Source organism: Macrobrachium nipponense, chromosome 26 (genome assembly GCF_015104395.2).
Source record: "Macrobrachium nipponense isolate FS-2020 chromosome 26, ASM1510439v2, whole genome shotgun sequence".
NCBI lineage: Eukaryota > Metazoa > Arthropoda > Malacostraca > Decapoda > Palaemonidae > Macrobrachium > Macrobrachium nipponense.
Window position 1 is genome coordinate 28,469,191 of NC_087215.1, and position 18,309 is coordinate 28,487,499.

The 18,309-nt window shown below is 37.8% G+C and overlaps 1 protein-coding gene across 5 annotated transcripts in view; it reads left to right on the forward strand.

The window, feature by feature from the left end:
• Positions 1–17,503, forward strand: part of LOC135200099 (uncharacterized) — a 643,452-nt gene extending 625,949 nt beyond the window's left edge. For all 5 annotated transcript variants that reach the window (XM_064228424.1, XM_064228420.1, XM_064228423.1 and 2 more), the window contains 3 exons: positions 1,793–2,008; positions 4,139–4,684; positions 9,998–17,503. In XM_064228424.1, coding sequence (XP_064084494.1) covers positions 1,793–2,008; positions 4,139–4,684; positions 9,998–10,645 — 1,410 coding nt within the window. In that variant the 3' untranslated portion in view covers positions 10,646–17,503. The remainder of the gene's footprint in view (positions 1–1,792; positions 2,009–4,138; positions 4,685–9,997) is intronic.
• The last annotated feature ends 806 nt before the right edge of the window (positions 17,504–18,309 follow it).

The window sequence follows — 18,309 nt, forward strand, 5'->3', positions numbered from 1 at the left end:
ATACTTACCTGGCAGATATATACGATTATGGCCCACCCAGCCTCCCCGCAGGAGACAGGTGGAAGAGAAAATCTGTCCTTAGAAGGTAATAGTTCCTATTCCTGCCACCCAGCGGCAGGCCGGTAGATCACCTGACCTACCTGTAGCGTGTGCCGCGAAATTCGAATTTCTGTCGGGGACGACGGAGTCTATAGCTAAGTATATATCTGCCAGGTAAGTATGTATGAAACTTTATTGTATCATAACAATATCATGTTTCTGGCTGTATGCGTTTTCAAAACAAATATCATTACTAACGATACTTTTGGCTTTCTCTTTTACTTTTTTAAACTTAACTAGAAGATGGGATAGATAAAGAGACGGAGGAAAAGGGGTTAGCCTAACTAAAAAATGGAATAGATAAAGAGGAGGAAAAGAGATTAGCCTATTGTTATTTGGTCTAAATTTAACTCACATGATAGGTGAGATACATGATAAAATAATTTTTTTTAAGGATAAAAATTTGGGGTCGCATGATATGGGAGATCATGTGTCACACGAGTATATACGGTAATAAGGGTGAGGTTCCCTTGTAGTGTCTTGATCATTGTGATCTGTTACTGTTTTCTGCTGGAGGCATGAATGTTCATCCAACTTTTAAGCAAGTTGTAAAGTTGATCAGTCTCTTGAACTATTTTAAAGAAAAGAGAATCTATACCTAAATTCAGGATCGTGTTATCAATGTACTTCATGAGAGATGATGCTCTCATAATGTTAGATAGCCCTATGTCATATTCTTGTTTGTTGTAGCTTTTAATAATTCAACTTATTTGAAGTGAGTATATATGCCCCTGAGCTGTTCTTTTAGGTTATTAGTACGTACAGTAATAGATTTGGAAATAGCCTTCTTCCTTGATTTTTTTTTTTTTTTTTTTTTTTTTTTGCTATAATGTGAGGCACAACGATACAGCTCCAAAACTTCATCATTATTTGAGGAATTAAAAACACATGTACAGTTCTGAAACTTCATCATAATTTGAGGAATCAAAAACAGCCTGCACAAGTCTTAATCTATTTACCTATGCAATTTATCTTTGCATTGAACTATTTTTAGGCTCTCTCTCTCTCTCTCTCTCTCTCTCTCTCTCTCTCTCTCTCTCTCTCTCTCTCTCTCTCTCTCTCTCTCTCTCTCTCTCTCTCTCTTCCTTCCTTCCTTCCTTCCTTCCTTAATAGAGACAGTACTTTACACAGTTATGAAATCATTTTCAACCAAAAGCCATCATTGAAAATAAGATTTGAAAGCCATTACATTATTCACATTCTACCAACTACCAAAGTGATTTGACCATTGCCGACTACCCTTCCCTAACTACTTCATCATCAGGCCAATCTGCACATGAAATTCACATTACGTCAGTCGCTTTGTGTCGGGATATCCAGAAAGTATGCTACTGTATTTGTGCTAATGTGGTTTTCTGCTGATACTGGGGATACCTACCCTTTGAAAAATGCAAGGTCATAGACAAGGGTAAGATTACTTTAGTTGAAAAGAGGCTGTAATCTTTAGGCTTTAATAAGCTTGTATTTATTTTGCAGTTACATCAGCTGAACTGAGATTCAGTGTTGTGGTTTGTAATATTTTATTATTAAAGAGAAGAAATATGTTTTAAGTTAGTTACCCCAAGGTAATTAAAAAATTGAGTGTTACGCTGCATCCTAGTGTATTAAAAAGCATAGACTAGGGTACTTTGGTCTATTGTGGTAAACTGTACATACAAAAGCAAATACCAATAGAAATTTTCTTCTTTTCCAGAATTCAGAATTGACATACGATCAAGTTCATCAGAAATGGCGTAATATTGTAGCCGCAGTTAGAAAGTATGAGGAAAGTTGTCAGCTTGGTGAAAGAGGACGCAAAGTACGACCACTCTTTTATGAGAGGATCAAGATTATTCTTGGAGAAGCTGTGCCAAACTCACTACAGCATGACCTCTCACCAAGGGTGCTTCATACAGACCAAGGACTTTCAGTAAGTTCAAATTCTTTTATATTAAACTTGAAAGGTTTCAACATCTTTAGAACTTTTTGCACTAAGAGAGCAAAGTTCAGTGTCACATTTACTACTATGAGATGCATCTGTAAATTGTAGCCCTGTATATCTTCCCTGTAAGGTTGCTGGTAACATTGGTTATGATCGGTTAACCTTGAATACAGGTGGATATTAATTAGTTTTTGATGCAGATCTTAACATTTATAGCAGTGGAATTTTCAGAAATTTGATTATGTTTATGGTGTAATGTTTTAATCTTCATAAGTTTCTTTAACTTTCAAGTACATGAAATAATATTCCTGCAGTTAGTGTAAGGATAGTAAACTCAGATGGGAAGAAGTTTCAAACTTTTTAGTTATCTTTTTCATAATCTGACAAACTATGTTAGATGTTTCATAAAAATTCAAAAGCCAATAGTTGGCTCATGAAACTTAATAGGACAGCATGAAATGAAAGATGCAGATTTGCAATAGTCAAAGAGTACAACTATATATTTAAATTAATATAATAATAATTATAATAAAAATGATTTTGCTTAGATATATCCAGTTATTGTACAGTATATAGCATATAATATTTTCATATTGTTACACTATGGAATGTGAATATTGCATTCTGGTCATTTGCATTCTGGTAATATTTACTTCTAAAAATCATCAGCTGATTGAGTACTACATACTAGCATCTTCATTTCCAGTAGTTACTAGGTGAAACAATGTGGAGATACATTTTACTGTAGATTAACAAATTGGGGTTTTAAAAATTATTTTTTTAAACCAGTAAATTTTATTTTAAATATAGTAAAGGTGTGGTTTTGTCAGTGTCAGACATTGCTTTTGCTTATTCCAAAACATTATGCAGCCCACAAGTTAATTGTTTCTACAGCCTGCAGCTTAAATTTAGTGGTGTACTTTCTTAAGACCCCTTTATCCATTGCTTGAATGATAAATGAAACTATTTTATTAATATTATGTGAGTCACCATTGAAAATTGGCAAGGTTAAACAAGCTGACAAGGGTAACACAATTCCTAATAAGCATGCAGTAGTTACAGTAACTTATGTCAGCAAACAGCTGTTTCTAGATTCATTTATGTCGGCATTTGTTCTTACACCAATGTTTTGCATGAAGTATTAAGTGGTTGCTAATTATAAGAATTATTAATGTATTATTAGACAAGCCACAAATTTGGAAAGCTTGGTTGAATGTTTTATGAATAGCATTTAGCCTGCTGAAAGTTAGCCTACAGGCCTGTTACTTAGTCAAAAGCTAACTTAGGTGTACAGTGTTCCTCTTGTATTCACGGGGGATGCGTACCAGAAACACACACACGCACACATACGCACACACACACACAAGTGTGAATAGTTGAAACCCCTATAAAAACTCTTAAAACTGCCTATTTTGTTGGTTAAAACTTGAGAAAAACCCACTAAAAATATTTAGATTTTTTTTTTTTATCACAAAAAGTGCATTTTATAATAAAATTGATAAAAAAAATAAAAAAACAGGAATTTGTGGATATTTTTTATAAGAAAAATACTGCGATTTAGCGAATGTTCCAGAGAGATCCGCGAATACAAGTGGAATCTACTGACACTGAGATAGGCATAGAATGCCTCGCCTATTATAATGTACCGAAATGAAACACATTAAGTATAGAATAGTCAAATTTATATTTGACTAAAGTGCTGATAATATTTTAGAGATGATGAGAAAATTTTGCTTTGTGTATACTACTGCACTATGGATGCTCTTAAATTTGACAGTGGGTTGCACAAGTGATAAAGTTTGATAAGATTTAACCTTGCAAGTTTGCTTTGTGGTAAATTTTTTGTGGTATTCCTATATTTAACTAATTATGTGAAGATATAGTTGATTTCAGGGCTATTTCTATCATTGTAAATAGGGATAAAGCTTCCAAAATTAGAAAATGCTTCAAGTTGAAACTGAGGTTTGTATTGTCATGGTGTGGATTAATTATGAAAATGTTTAATTGTAACAGAAGTAGGGATTTTTATTTTGAATGTACTTAAGAATACAGAGCTAATATAATTGTTAGAAAATAGTTTCTTTGCAGTTTTTTTCACATATTTTATCATTTTCACAGTCAGGAGCCCATAGAAGACTCTCTAAAGAGCCTAGCAGAGCATCTCAGGGCATGAAGCGTAAGTTGCAGACTCAGAAGATAGCCAGTGTCTTGGAAACATTAGCTCAAGTATGGAATTCAGATGGCTGTCAAGATTATGAGGGCAAGGTTGATGGAGACTCAGACATAGAAAATGGTGATAGCAAGCCAGTTAAAAGGGCCCTTCATGATTCCGGCACAGCTGGTGGGAGTAACGTCAAATTGTATGACATTCCTGGCAAGTCGAAGGCTCCAAGTGGCAACCCTAATGCCGGTGTTTATGTTTATGACTTTAAATCAGAATGGCATAACACCCTTCCTTTTATCAAGAGGGGTCCAACAGTACACCAGTTTTGGTGTGATATTTGCAGAGTGTTGGACTTCTGCGATTACCAAGGGAATGATGGCATTCGATGGCATGTCCAGAGCCTGGCTCACCAGGAGAAAGCAAAGGAACTGCAAAAAGTTCCTAAACCTACATCAAAACCATCTACACCAGCAAAATCTACTGTTCCAATGGAGACGAAGGTGAGACATTTAATTTAACCTTGTATTGCAAAATTTAATGAATTGCTACTATATTGACAAAAATCTTAGGGAAAAACCTTGAAACTTTTGTTTATTTGCATATCATCCAGTGTTAAGCTTTTTTTTCTTAATTTTACTGGCATTTAGTGAAAACTTCTGGGACTGTTCATACTTTCAGTTGCAGTGTTAATGGCATTAGAGCTTTAATCTTGATACTAGTGGGTCTTTTACATTTCTATCCTGGGTGACAGTCCCCAGTGAGGTGTGCTGCCTCGTTATGCCTTGCCCTTCACACTGTAGACAGTACAATAGTAGTACATTTTGGTGTCCATCCAGCCTACAGGTGCACAGCTTTCTGCCTTTTATTTTTTATCCCATCCCTTTAGTCTCTTCCCACCTGGCCATCTAACTTTTTTAATTTCATCTTGTTAATGTTTAATCCTTTTTATTCAAAAGAAAAATTTTCATATTTGGTGGTTGTGTTACTCCTTTGAGGATTTGGTGGGAGTGAGGGACAAAATCTGTCTATGCTAAAACAGCACCCTTCACTGAATGAGCAAAAGTTGTAGCAATGCTTAGCAATCATTTTTTTTGCTCTGTATGACATTATACTTCATGGTATAGTGTAATTTCAAAGCTAAAGATGTGCTATTTATTAGATTTTTAGAAATGTCAAACTAAATAGACATTGATATCATGAGTAAAATTTAACTAATGCAAAAAAATTTCTGTTCGGTAAGTTAAAAAAAATTCATGATAAATCAGAGAAAAGAGATAGTATCCAATTTTTTTGCAGTGTAAAAATATGGTAAATTGCCTTCCAATGACAAAATTCATTACCATTTTATCCATGTCTGGTACCAAAAAGTGCATTAAAAAAGGTAAAATATTCATGAGTGATGAGCAGAATAACAGTTTATGTCACTATCTTTAATTTTTCATAAATCATGATAGATAACATCTCCATGAGAACAGGTTTTTTCTGATTTGTGGCAAATTTATTAAAAAGGAAATATCTCGCAGCAATGACTATAGTCATCAATAGAATGTCAAAAGTTGAAAAATTGAACAGATGAAAATTATAAATGCTATCAGAATCTCAAAGGGTGGAAGTGCTTGAAAACAGAAATTATTTGAATGGCTGTACTACTTAACCCTTCAATTTAACAGACCTCAAAAATCTTCTTTACTTATCAACTACACTACAACTACATTTCTATAGGGAATTTCGTATGCTGCGTCAATAAAATTATAGGCTTATTTTTGCACAAAAAGCTGATATCTAATTTTAATGTAGACTGTATGTTTAGATGCACATTTGACAATGCCAGTAACACTTGAGTTTCATAAGAACAATTTTGTATTTTGTCACATATTATTTAGATTACCAGAAGGATCATAATAAGCCATGAATTCTTCAGAGTTGTGGCTTCTCTTACTGTCAAACAAACTTAATCAGCAGAAGTAAAGCACTCATCTTTTAGATGCTAAGAAAAGGAATAGTAAAATATTGTCCTTGAATCATTGTCGTCATTTGGCATTTTGTCAATCTTCCATTTAAGGCAATAGATATGAAACTATTTTCTTCACTCCTTCATCTTTTGCACTTTCTCTTCAATTCCCATTATTTCTAGGTCTTTCTACTTGAATTCCCATATTTTTGTCATTTGTTAATGGTTTTTCTGGGCTTTCTTGGTAGCTTTTATCCTGTTACATCTGTATCTACTAATTTTATGACTAGTAGCCTCTGTCCCTTCTTTTCCTGCCCTAACCATCTTTCTTTGACATCTTGCTCTGTTTCCCCATCTCTGGATACCATATCTCTCTGAAACTTCCTCGTTTGTAATATTTTGAATATTTACACTTTCATTGTGGCCTTCATTTTCTTTGACAGTGCCCATGTCCCTGCTGTGTAGTAGTACAGGGCTTTTTATGCATCATAATTTATTTTTTTATTGTTTACCACTTGCATACTTTACTCTCAGTTATCAGTATTCCAGAAATTTCTCTCATTTCTTCTATGTTCTGTTACTTTTTATCATGGTGTGGCACACTATAGAAGGTAGCAAAGGTTCTCTGCAGCATCTTATTTCCATCTGTTTCCTTTGGTGTCTCCCTACCTGGCTGTCAAAAATCTTCAAAATTTTTTTCTTTAAGAACAGATATGTTCAAAATATTGAATTACTACAGTCTCAGTACCTGCTTCACAGACTAGTGTCCCCAAGATAGCATAAATCTTTTGTTGTGTCTCTATTGCATTGTATAATTGGTATTGAGTTCACCATAAGCCTCAACTACTGGATTTGCATTATCAATTTCCATCTTCCCAGCTTTAACCCATTTTTATTTGGGGTCGCCGTTATGAATGAGTCGTCTCCATCGATTTCTGTTCTGTGCATCGTTCTCATTAATACCTTTCCATAACATATCTTGCCCTACACAATCATGCCATCTCTTTCATAGTCTTCCCTTCTTCCTTCTACCCTGCATTTCCATTTCCATCACATGTCTTCTAACATGATGTTCCTCTCTTCGTAACAGGTGTCCATACCATCGAAGCCTTCCCTTGTGTATTTTCTTTGATATTTCAACTACGTTTGTCGTTGATATTTCAATTACCTTTGTCGATCCTCTTATATACTCATTTCTAATCCTATTTTCCCTTGTTACTCCCGGCATCCATCTCAACATTCTCATTTCTGCTGCGTCCATCTTCTCCTCTGTTTTCCTCATACTTGCTGTTTCTGTTCCATATAACATTGCTGGTTTGACCACCATCCTATGAAACTTTCCCTTCAATTTCAGAGGACCCATGCTTCCACTATCCTCTAATATGGACCCCAAGTACTTGAACTTCTGTTCTTTATTTCTTCCCCAGCCAATCTTAAGCTGTTTCCACCATCCTCAGTAATACTGGAACACATATATTCGGTTTTTTATCTGCTTATTCTCATCCCTCTCTTCTCAAGTGCTGCTTTCCACCCCTCCAACTCCTCCCTCCCCTGTGAACACATCACAATGGCACTGTTTCTCAAACATCCTTGGTCATTACATCCATCATGATTTGGAAGATGAATGAGCTAAGTGCCAACCCCTTGTATAATCCAATTCCTATCTCAAATCCATCTCTCTCTCCAACACTGCTTCTCACTCTAGTATACACATTCCTGTACATCTGAATAATGCTGACATACTTTTCCGGAACTTTCCTTTGCTTTCTTTCCAGTCGCCATAAGCATTGTTATCTTACTTTAATTCCAATTTTTCCATAACATTTTTTAATATTTTCAACATTTCTGTGACCTCTTCTTCTGATCCTACTGTTAACATGAGGTCATCTACCTACAACAGTTCCCAACAACAAAGGTCTTTGTACTGAACCTTGAGGACACCAACATTCATCCCGGATTCTTATGAAGACCAGAATCCATTGTCATAGCGTTACAGAATGATAGCTTCAGTAATTATTGTCTTTTAATCGAATACCCTCTGCTTTCATAGTTCCTATATATTTACCTTCTTTTATACAGGCAGTCCCCAGTTATCGGCAGACTTGGTTAATGGCAACCTGATTTTATGGCACCATGAGGTACCGATAACAGAGTTGTGGCGCCATAACATACCTAAAAGAGGCACCATTAATCAAAATTCAGTGCCATAAATCACAGAGTTTCAGTTAATGGCAGTTTTTGCTTATCAGCACCCCTGCTGATAACGGAACTACCGCTGTTAACTGAGGACTGCCTGTACCTTTGTCGGATGCTTGATCGGATGCTTTTTCAAGATCAACAAATATATGGCACAATATTTTTTAATGTGGTACTTCTCCTACAATTGACTCATTGTAGACTGCTCTTTGGCTGATATCTCTGGCATGAAGCAAAACTGAAAATCTTCTCAGTGCAATCCCTCATCTGGGTTGCTGTTTTAATTAGCCTTTCTCAGGTACTACTTCTATCCTGTGTCCTTTCATTTTTCTCATCCTTCCAGTACCTTCTCCGATACATTTTTAGAATCTATAGTAATATTGTTCCTCCATAATTTTCTCTGCAGTGCAATCTGTTTTCCATTGCCCATGATCATTGTAATGTTTTCCCTCACGTCTCTCCATGTTTTTATCATTTATCTCATGTTTAGGTCAGCTTGTCAATGAGTGGTTTGCTGACATCTACATCTACATTTAATAATTCACTTGTTATTCTTGTCTCTCTCTCTCTCTCTCTCTCCTCTCTCGCTCTCTCTCTCCTCCCCTAGTATCTCTCGTCTCTCTCTCTATCTCTCTCTCTCTCTCTCTCTCTCTCTCTCTCTCTCTCATTTTGAATTTTTCCATTTTCATTTGTGATAAACTTTGGCCCTTTCACTTTTGTTGTCCTTTATCAACATTCAATTCTCTTTCTCAAACATCTTTATTCTTCCTTCCTTCTATAGTTTTTATATTCTCATTACATTCCTTTTTAAGTGTTTTTTTTGCTCTTACCATTTGCTTTTTAGCATTCTTCCTCTTCTCCCAGTATATAGTACCCCTTTGTCTTTGCTTCCCACCCTCTACCAGATTTTGGATTCTGCCATTGTTTTTTTATTTTTATGATGTGTATTCCATGACATCACACTACTCAGTTCTAAAGCATTTGTGTCTTCTTTCAGCAGTTTCAAAATTCCACTTTTCAGTTCCTTATTTCCAACTCTTTCTTCATACTCTTTTTGATGTCACTCTTTCTTGACATTTTTGTAGGCTTTGACTTCTCTTATTATTCATCCTCACTATATCCATCATTATTAACTTATATCTCAGTGGCTTGCATGGTTTTAGTCATGTCATCTGATATCTATATTTTTCATCTAATTAAATCTGTGTAACAGCTTCCCCACACTTAAATGTCATCAACCTCTCTCTTAGTTTCTTAAATATTTTGTTTAGTAACTTTAATCTTTGGCTGTGGGAGAAGTTAAGTACAGCTACTCCTGCATGTGAGTTTCCAGTTAGGTCTCTTGCTAGCATACCCTCTGACTTGTGTTTTAATCATCGCTCCTGATAGTCATTCCTAAACTGAAAATTAAATTGGATTTATGTGTACATAATTAATGTGCTGACCTTGCTTTGATTTCATCACTGGTGACACAGTTAAATTCACAGAAAAATTATTTTAGCTTATTCTTAATTTCTATTTTTTTTTTTAGCAAGTCTCCTATTCTTTCCAGAGATCATAAAGTTTATTACACTTTTATTATGAGCTCCTAATTAAATATAACTAAATTTGTTTATTGTAAGTAAGATCTTTTAGCATTCTGTATCTCTTTTTTTTTTCATTTCAGGTTGTTGATATAAAAAAGCTTGAAAAGATGGTGTTTGCCAAACCAGAAATTGTTGACAGAGCAATTATTATATCTGTTGAAGTTAAGACATTGCCAAGAAATGACGTGGAAATGGTGAAAGATATCCTGTCAGTTGTAGGAGAGAGAAACGTGGAAGAAATCGATGTAGTGACGAAAACATTAATCCTTCTTACGTTGCGGGAGGGTTGCGAAACATTGCTTGATTCTGTGAGGATGATCAAGTTTTATGATATTTTTGATTTGACAGAAATTCATTACACCTTAAATTTTCTTCATCCTATAGAATCCAACATTGAGGGCATGCTCACTGGACTGCCACGCCTGATATCTTCCTCAGAATTGCCATGCATAGAGGAGCACATTGGCAAGTACTTGTCTTATCTGTCGGGTATTAAAATGGAGTATGTCCCATGGCCAGACACTTCGTTAATGAGTGGAAACCTGAGGGTCACAGCTTCAGTGAAGGACCTTGTTACATCGTATGTGGATCTTAAAAAGACCAGTTACATATATATGGCAGATTTTATGGGTAAACTTAATTTTGAAAACTTTGAGATTGTTAATGGGTGTTCAGCTGGTAACTTACCTGCAGAAGAGAGAAGTGGTGTGTCTATTCATAGATGGTGAATATGAAAGTTTTCCCTCGGAAATCCTAACCATCACCTTTTATGTAGGAGTATTGTTCAGTGCAAGGTGGATATTGTCATTAATCTGTGTAAAAAGGTGGTTGGTTAGAGGTCGGCAGGTGAATGGGAAACCCTCACTCACCTACCATAAGCCATCACTTTTTCAGCTGTGGTTAAGACTTCTGGCTGCTACCTACAGACTATCAGGTTTTATATATATGTAACTTACCCAGTAATTACATAGCTATTAGTTTCATTCGTTGGGCAGTTAAAATTTTGAAATTCGCTGGTCGTGCTAGAATGTTTTGGGGGTAGATGACTCACCCCCGCCCACTTTCGGAGGGAGAGGTACAACGTAGCAAAGAACTTCAATTTGTTTCTGCCAGCTGATGGGAGAAGTCCAGTAATTGGCTGCAGTTAATCTTTTGGAATTTGATCTTTTCTGGTTGTTTGATATTATGTCAATTAAGGCTTTGAAACATTATTTGATTAAGGCCAATTTTTTGTGTACCTGATTTTGGCTGAACCCCCCTTCTTCGACCTGCCTGTTTTGTTAGTTCAAGCTCAAGAAAAACCCACTAAAAATGCTTATACCTGAATTTTTTAATAGTTTTATAAAAAAAAAAGTGTATGAAAAATAGTAATTTGTGGATACTATTGCTCATAGAGAAATACTGCGAATTTCCCACAATATAGGTTAGATATGGTCTAAGAGAAATGCACAGATACGCGCGTCCGCGAACCTTGAGAACGCAAATACAGGGGGGTCCACCGTATCTTATTTTAGGTATTGCAGCACAGGCTGTAATACTCGTTGAACTAAGGAGATTTATGACTCGTACAAAATGTGTTTCTTGCAGAGGGCAGAATTGCTCTATTGACTTCAGATGTCAAGAATGTGCTGACTGGGACATAAATAAGTGGAAAAAACTAGATTCTCACTTGAAAAAATGGGCTAGGGACAAGAAGGGGAAAGGTTTGGCTAGGACAGAGAATAGTAAAATCCTAGCTAGTCAGGGATTGTCTTTAGCTAAATCTGACTTTGATGTTCCTGTGATTTCTTTAAATAATGTGATTCCCTTATCTGTTCCATCACCTCCTTTACCCAGCTCCCTAGTTTCCCAACCCAACACCATGGCCAGCCTAGAGTGCAAAATAAGTAAAAGGTATCAGTTAGCGTCATCGGTAAAGGTCCTTTTGGACAGGAAAGGTGATTCGGAACACCCTGTAGCACCCAGTGCTAGTGAAGTGATTGTGGCGGAGGTGGCTGCTTGGCCCGCCGATTCTTCTGGGCCAAGGTCCTTGACATACTCCCTCCCTAAAACCTAGGAGGAATCAAACTGGGAGCCTAAGGAAGGTTGGTGGGATCTGCCCCTGGGTAGTTGCCAACTTGGTTCAACCTGTTGATGGATCCCAGGTTACAACCAAAGCCCACCAGAAAGGGATTTCAGTGGATGTTCACAAAATATCGTCAAGCTTGGAAGGTTCATCTCCCAGGCACCTTGGCACTTTGCGGAGAAGTCACAGCCTTTGAAAAGGAGAGCTGCTGTGTACCTTGTAAGAAAACAAAAGAGTGACCTTCATATTATCACTGGGATAGTCCTGAGTGCCTTTTCACCAGATAGCCTTTCTGCAGGAGATCGTCCCCAGATGCCAAACCGCCAGCCTTCTCGTATTGGCACTTCGACTTCAGTGGATAAGAAGCTTTCTAAGGAACACAAACAACTACCAGAACAAACTGTGTCGGATTTTCTTTTAGAAGTCAAGTTACCTCTAGTTGTGGATCAGAGAGTAGCACCGCAACTCCCAGTGGCTTCTGTTAATGATGTACCATGAGAGCCTCAAGTGGTAGACACTTAATTTGTGCCAGAGTGCCCAGATTTACTGGCACCTGAAGTGGCACCAAAGCACCATTGATCGCCCGGTCCACAGCAACCTCAGTGTACACAAGTGACCTTTAGCGTTGGAACTCAAACACTCATTCTCAGGATATGTCAGCGACTTCAGATCCTATCCAGAGCAAGCTAGATAGCATTTTGAGTCTACTTGAGAAGATGCCTTCGACTGATCAAGTTTATCCAGATTTAGCTTTGTTCCAATTTCCTGAGAAGAAAAAGAGGAAACAGACACTCCCCCCACAGCCTATGCCTCATTGTTGAGATTTCTGCTGCAATATTTCCCAGTCTTTTTCCACCAACAGCACCTTTCTCATCTGCTTCTTCTCTTTTGAGGGAAGCACATTCAACTAGCAATGTCTACTGGGTTAGCTCATCTCCTTAAAAATATTTTTAAGGTGATGAGTTTTGTAGACTGGTTGTTGGCCGCTATGGCTAGGAAGATTAAGGACTGCACAGCGCTACCACAGAACTTTGCGTCAGATTGGCAGGGAGTTCTCTCCTGTATGGATAGAGGCATCAGGGATAGTTCCTTGGAATCCTTAAGAAGAGAGACCTTTGGTGCTCTTTTATCTCCAAAGGAGTGATGCCTGCTCAGAGATCAGCTTTACTTTTTTCTCATTTGGATCATAAGTACCTGTTATTGCAGGAGATGGTACTGGGTATAGCCTCTGATTTGCAGAAAAAGAGCACTCAAGATCTTTTGTCTCAATCTTCTAGGCACACTAAAGAACCGAGTACATTCAATGCCAGATCATCGGAGTAGATGCATCAGTTTCAGAGCAACAGACAGAGAACGAGTTTTAGACCAAGAACTAATGCCCGCTTTACACTGAGAAATATGGAGATCCTCTTCTAGACCTTCGAATAAGAAATGTGGTAAAAGTCCTTCGTACTCAAGTAGCTGCAAGATTGCTTCATTTGTAGGAACATTGGGAAAGGAGGGTTGCTGAACCCTGGATTATAAATGTTCTGAGAGGTTATACAATACCCTTCATTCAGGAGCCTCCTTTAGCCAACACCTGTCGCATTGACAGCTTTCTTGCCAGACTCAGAGAGGTTGGTAGTCTTATCACTAGAAGTAGTAGCACTTTTAGAGAAAGAGGCAATAGAGACAGTAGAGGACATTTATTCTCCAGGGTTTTACAACAGGCTGTTTGTGGCTCCCAAATTGTAAGGAGGTTGGAGGCCTGTGTTAGATGTAAGCTATTTGAATGTGTTTCTCCTAAAGACAAAATTCAAAATTGAAACAAACCAGACAGTGCTAGCATCCATTCGCTTTAGGGAGTGGATGGCTACAATAGATATGCAACATGCATACTCTCCCGTCCCGATCTGCCTGGACTCGAGAAAGTATCTCGGGTTTTGTTTTCAGAGAGAAGGTTTATCAGTTCCGTGCATTATGTTTTGGCCCATTAACAGGCCCCCATGTATTTACCAGAGTTCTGGCACCTCTTGCAAAGTAGCTTCATGTAATCAGGATAAAAATTTCCCTTTACCTCGACAATTGACTCCTACAGTCCAGCTCAAATAAAATGTGTAAGGAGGATCTACAAAGAAGTTCAATTGGCTCAGGAGTTGGGGTTTCTCATAAATGCGCAAAAGTCGCATCTATCAGGAGATTCAATATCTTGGGATGATGATAAACTCTCAGGCTTTTCAAGTTTTCCCAGCCCTGAAAAGAGTTTTGTCTAGAAAGTAGAAGAAACATTGACTCAATGAATGTTCCACCAACAAGTAGATGAGGCTCCTAGGCACTCTAGCCTCGATGGAGTAGTTTGCCTCCCTAGGGGACTTCACATTAGGCCAATGCAGTGTTATTTAAAAGCCAGCTGGAACGGCAAGAAAATTCCAGATTCAGATGTGTTCCCGATAACTAGAGAAAGAAAGATATTCAGCAGTGGAATTGCAGAGAAAGACTTTCAGAGAGGAAGTCTCTCTTCCTTCTGAACCCCAACCTAGAATTCTTCCCAGATGTGTCGGATCTAGGCTAGGGAGTAAGGAAGTCTCTAGCAGATGGTCCATACAGCAGAGGGCTTGACATATAAATGTCAAAGTACAAGCAATACATCTCAGCCTTCAGTTCTTCAAGTCCAAAGTATACAGAAAGACAGTAGCAGTCCACACAGACAATACAACTGCACTACGTATCGTTCATAAAGAATCTAGGGAGAACCCACTCCTCCCTATACCAGACAGCAGAGGAACTCCTCCTTTGGTTGAACCAAAACACCACAAAGGTAGTGACGTGCTTCATTCAAGGAAAGGTCAAGTACGTACTGGCAAACGAATTAAGCTGCCAGAGGCAAGTCCTCCCTGCGGAGTGGAACTTGGACCCTCATGTATGCCTGGACCTTTAGAAGTTATGGGGAAACCCAATACTGGACCTCTTTGCAACGTCCAGAAACACCCATCTCTTGTTGTATTGCTCTCTGTTTCCAGACCCTCTTGCATAAGCAACAGATGCATGTTACAGGACTGGACAAATATCTGTACAGTCTCCCTCTGTTTAGTATGATCAGGCAGGTGCTGAACAAACTTCAGGTGCTCACAAATGTATCCGTGATTCTGATAGCCCCGTTTTAGCCAGCAAAAGAATGGTTCCCTGACCTACTCGAACTGTTATCAGATTTGCGGAGATTACTTCAAAGCAAACAAAAGCTTGTCAGAGAACCGCATTTAAGGCAGGCAGTATTCTCTGGCCCTGACAGGTTACAAGGTATCGGGAGACTGCTCAGAAAGAAGGGCTTTTCTAAAACAGCTGCAGATTCTATCGTCAGCTGTAGGAGACTATCCTCAAACAAAGTCTACCAGACCAAGTGGATGATTTTTAGAGCTTGGTGCAGGAGTAATGATGTCTCCTCTACTCAAACATCTATAGCAGAAATAGCTGTCTTCCTGCTTTATCTTAGGAAAAATAGAAATCCCTCCACATCAACTATTAAGGGTACAGAGCCATGTTAAGTTCTGTATTCTGCCACAGAGGGACAGATTTATCCATGAATCAGGATCTGTTGAATTTACTTAAATCATTTGATACTTCCAAGCAAGAGGGGATCCAGTCAGTATCATGGAACTTAGACATAGTCCTAAAATGGTTGTCAAGTGCCCATTTCAAACCCTTGCAGTCAATCTCACTGAGAGATTTGACAAAAAACTCTATTCGTTGTAGCTTTAGCTATAGTGAAAAGAGTTAGTAAAATTCATGTGTTAGACAGGAGGGTGGGTTTCACCCAAGGAAATGCAATATGTTCATTCTCTCTGGGGATCTTAGCAAAGAACGAGACCCAATCTAAGCCTTGGCCTCGATTCTTTACAATTAAAAGCGTGAACAGATGAAGTAGAAAGAACTCTCTGTCCAGTAGTAGCTCTTAAGCATTGCCTCTGTCGAAAATCCCTTAACATTTTTTCTCAGGGACCTTATTTCAGAATCACACTCTAATAGGAGAAGAGTTGTTTCCGTTATGAAAGATTAAAGCTCATGAAATAAGAGCAGTATCTACTTTGTTAGCGTTCAAGAAAAATCTTTTTCCAACTTCCATCTTACAGTTAACTTTTTAACTAAGATGCAGTACCTTGGGTCCCTTTTATGCGGCTGGTGTGGTGTTTGGGAAGGAAACTTAGGAGGCCCTTTTCCTTCCTATCATCTCTTTGCCTTACATAGGGTGTCAAAGTTCTAAGGGAGTACTGGAGAATCTCCCTCTGTAGCAGAATACAGAATTTAACATGGCTCAGTACCCTTAATAGTTGACATGGAGAGATTTCTATCTTTCCTTAGATAAAGCAGGAAGTCAGCTATTTCTGCTATAGATGTTTTTCTCTTTAGTAAATTCCCTTTTTCATTTTTCATAATCTGATATGCCTATGTTATTTGTACTTGATATATTTCTTTTTGTAGGCCATGTACTTGCAAGAACAAAAGAGGTTACTGTCTTACTTTGTATATTTTGTATTATCTCTTTTTGGACAAATTTGTACTAATAGTTGTATATTTTGTCAAAAAAATAGTGTAACTAACTACTTGGAGTACCCTCCAGTCATTTTATTAGTTGGGTAATGGTTTTTATTGAAGACTTTATTCTGGTTATTATGTTTGGTGCTGTGCCCTGGCCAGGGTTGTCTTGTATCCTTTGTTTATCTAGAGGAACTGAACCATAACTACAAAGACACCCACTAAAGTAGTAGGCGCACCAAGGAGGGGTGTGTTTGAAAGATATCATCTGAACCCAACAATTTAAGATTGACCTAGATACTAACTGTCAGAGATGTGTATTTCTGGTGATAGAAGTTCACTCTCTACCTAGTTCAGAAGTCACGTAAAGCCGTTGGTCCCATTGCTGAATGACCACTGGTTCCATGCAATGTAAATTCACCATACAAACAAACTAACTGCCTTTCTACTTGTGCTACACCATTTTTTGGGCAACATTTGCTTTTTAAGAGTGAGAATGCAGGCACCTTTGTATGGCCCAGGCCTCTACCACTCTTGCATCCCTTTGCTAGATTGTATAGGTTACGAGAATGATTAGTCCCGTGCTCACAATTGTGACAGAAGCGTTTCATTTCTGGTGAAGATCCAACTTGCCAATCATTTGAGAGATCCTCCTCCCACTGAAGGAGTGAGTCTCCTATATAAAAAGGTGATGGTTTTGTTTCCTTAGGAATAAAAACGCAGTCTTTAATTCATTTTGAAATTTTTCCTAGGTTAGCAAATCAGAACATTTTATCATAATCTTGCTGTAATTGCTCCAGATAACAGATAAGTGAGGGTTCCCTCACTCACCGACCTACTCCAGTTAAAAAATACTCGGCATAAAAGGCTCTTGTTTGTATGCCTAGGAGAAATACAAATGACTTAAAAATTTTGTATTATCCAATGGAAATTTCCATTGTTGTGGATGTTGGTGTTGTTACATGTCAAGGTGTTATATCAACTATTGTGATATAAAGATGGACATACATGATCTGACTGATTATTTCCCCCTTCTTGGTTTTAGTAGGAAACAAATACAAATATGTCAGTTTGGTAAACCGTAGGCAGACTTTTCTTTATTAATATGAAATGAAGAAAATATGCTAAATATAGCATCAAGTCTTGATGTATCCGTTAACAAAGGGTGTTTGCAGCACCCCTTAGTCCCTCTTACCCTGTGTTTGGATCCACTTCCCCTTTTTTCCTACCATCTTGCTGTCCATCCTCTCTGACTATTACTTCTTGACTGTTGAGTCCAGATTGATACTCCTTTTCCCATTATGTAAGCAAGCTAAGAAGCGTATATGATCATCAACGAAGGATGTGCAACAAATAAAGGTTGGGTGGTGTGTAAGGTATATACAGCACTTATTCTGCAGCCAATCACTATTTTATTTATACTTGGAACCAGATGTTTGTGAAATTTTTAATTCTAAGTTGCCTGATTAAAATCTTTAAAAAATATTTGTTAACTTAAACTGTGGCATGAATATCTGTCATTTAGAAATCTTGTAGTATCAGAAAAGCTGATTGAAACATTTTCGATCAGGTTTACCTGTCAGCTCACCCACAACCGTTCGACAGATGAGCGTCCACATGTAGAATAGAACTGTCAGTCGGACAGTCAACTCAAGGTCATTGCCCTCAATTCTCGCCTAGCCTTTGTCGTGGCAACAGTATGGGTGATAAGGAGATGGAGCTACACAGACTACTGGCTGCTGCTGCAATTCACTTAAAAATAGTTAAGAAGCAAAGAGGTGTAACAAGAGTATGGTCTAAATATTGCCTATTAAAGAG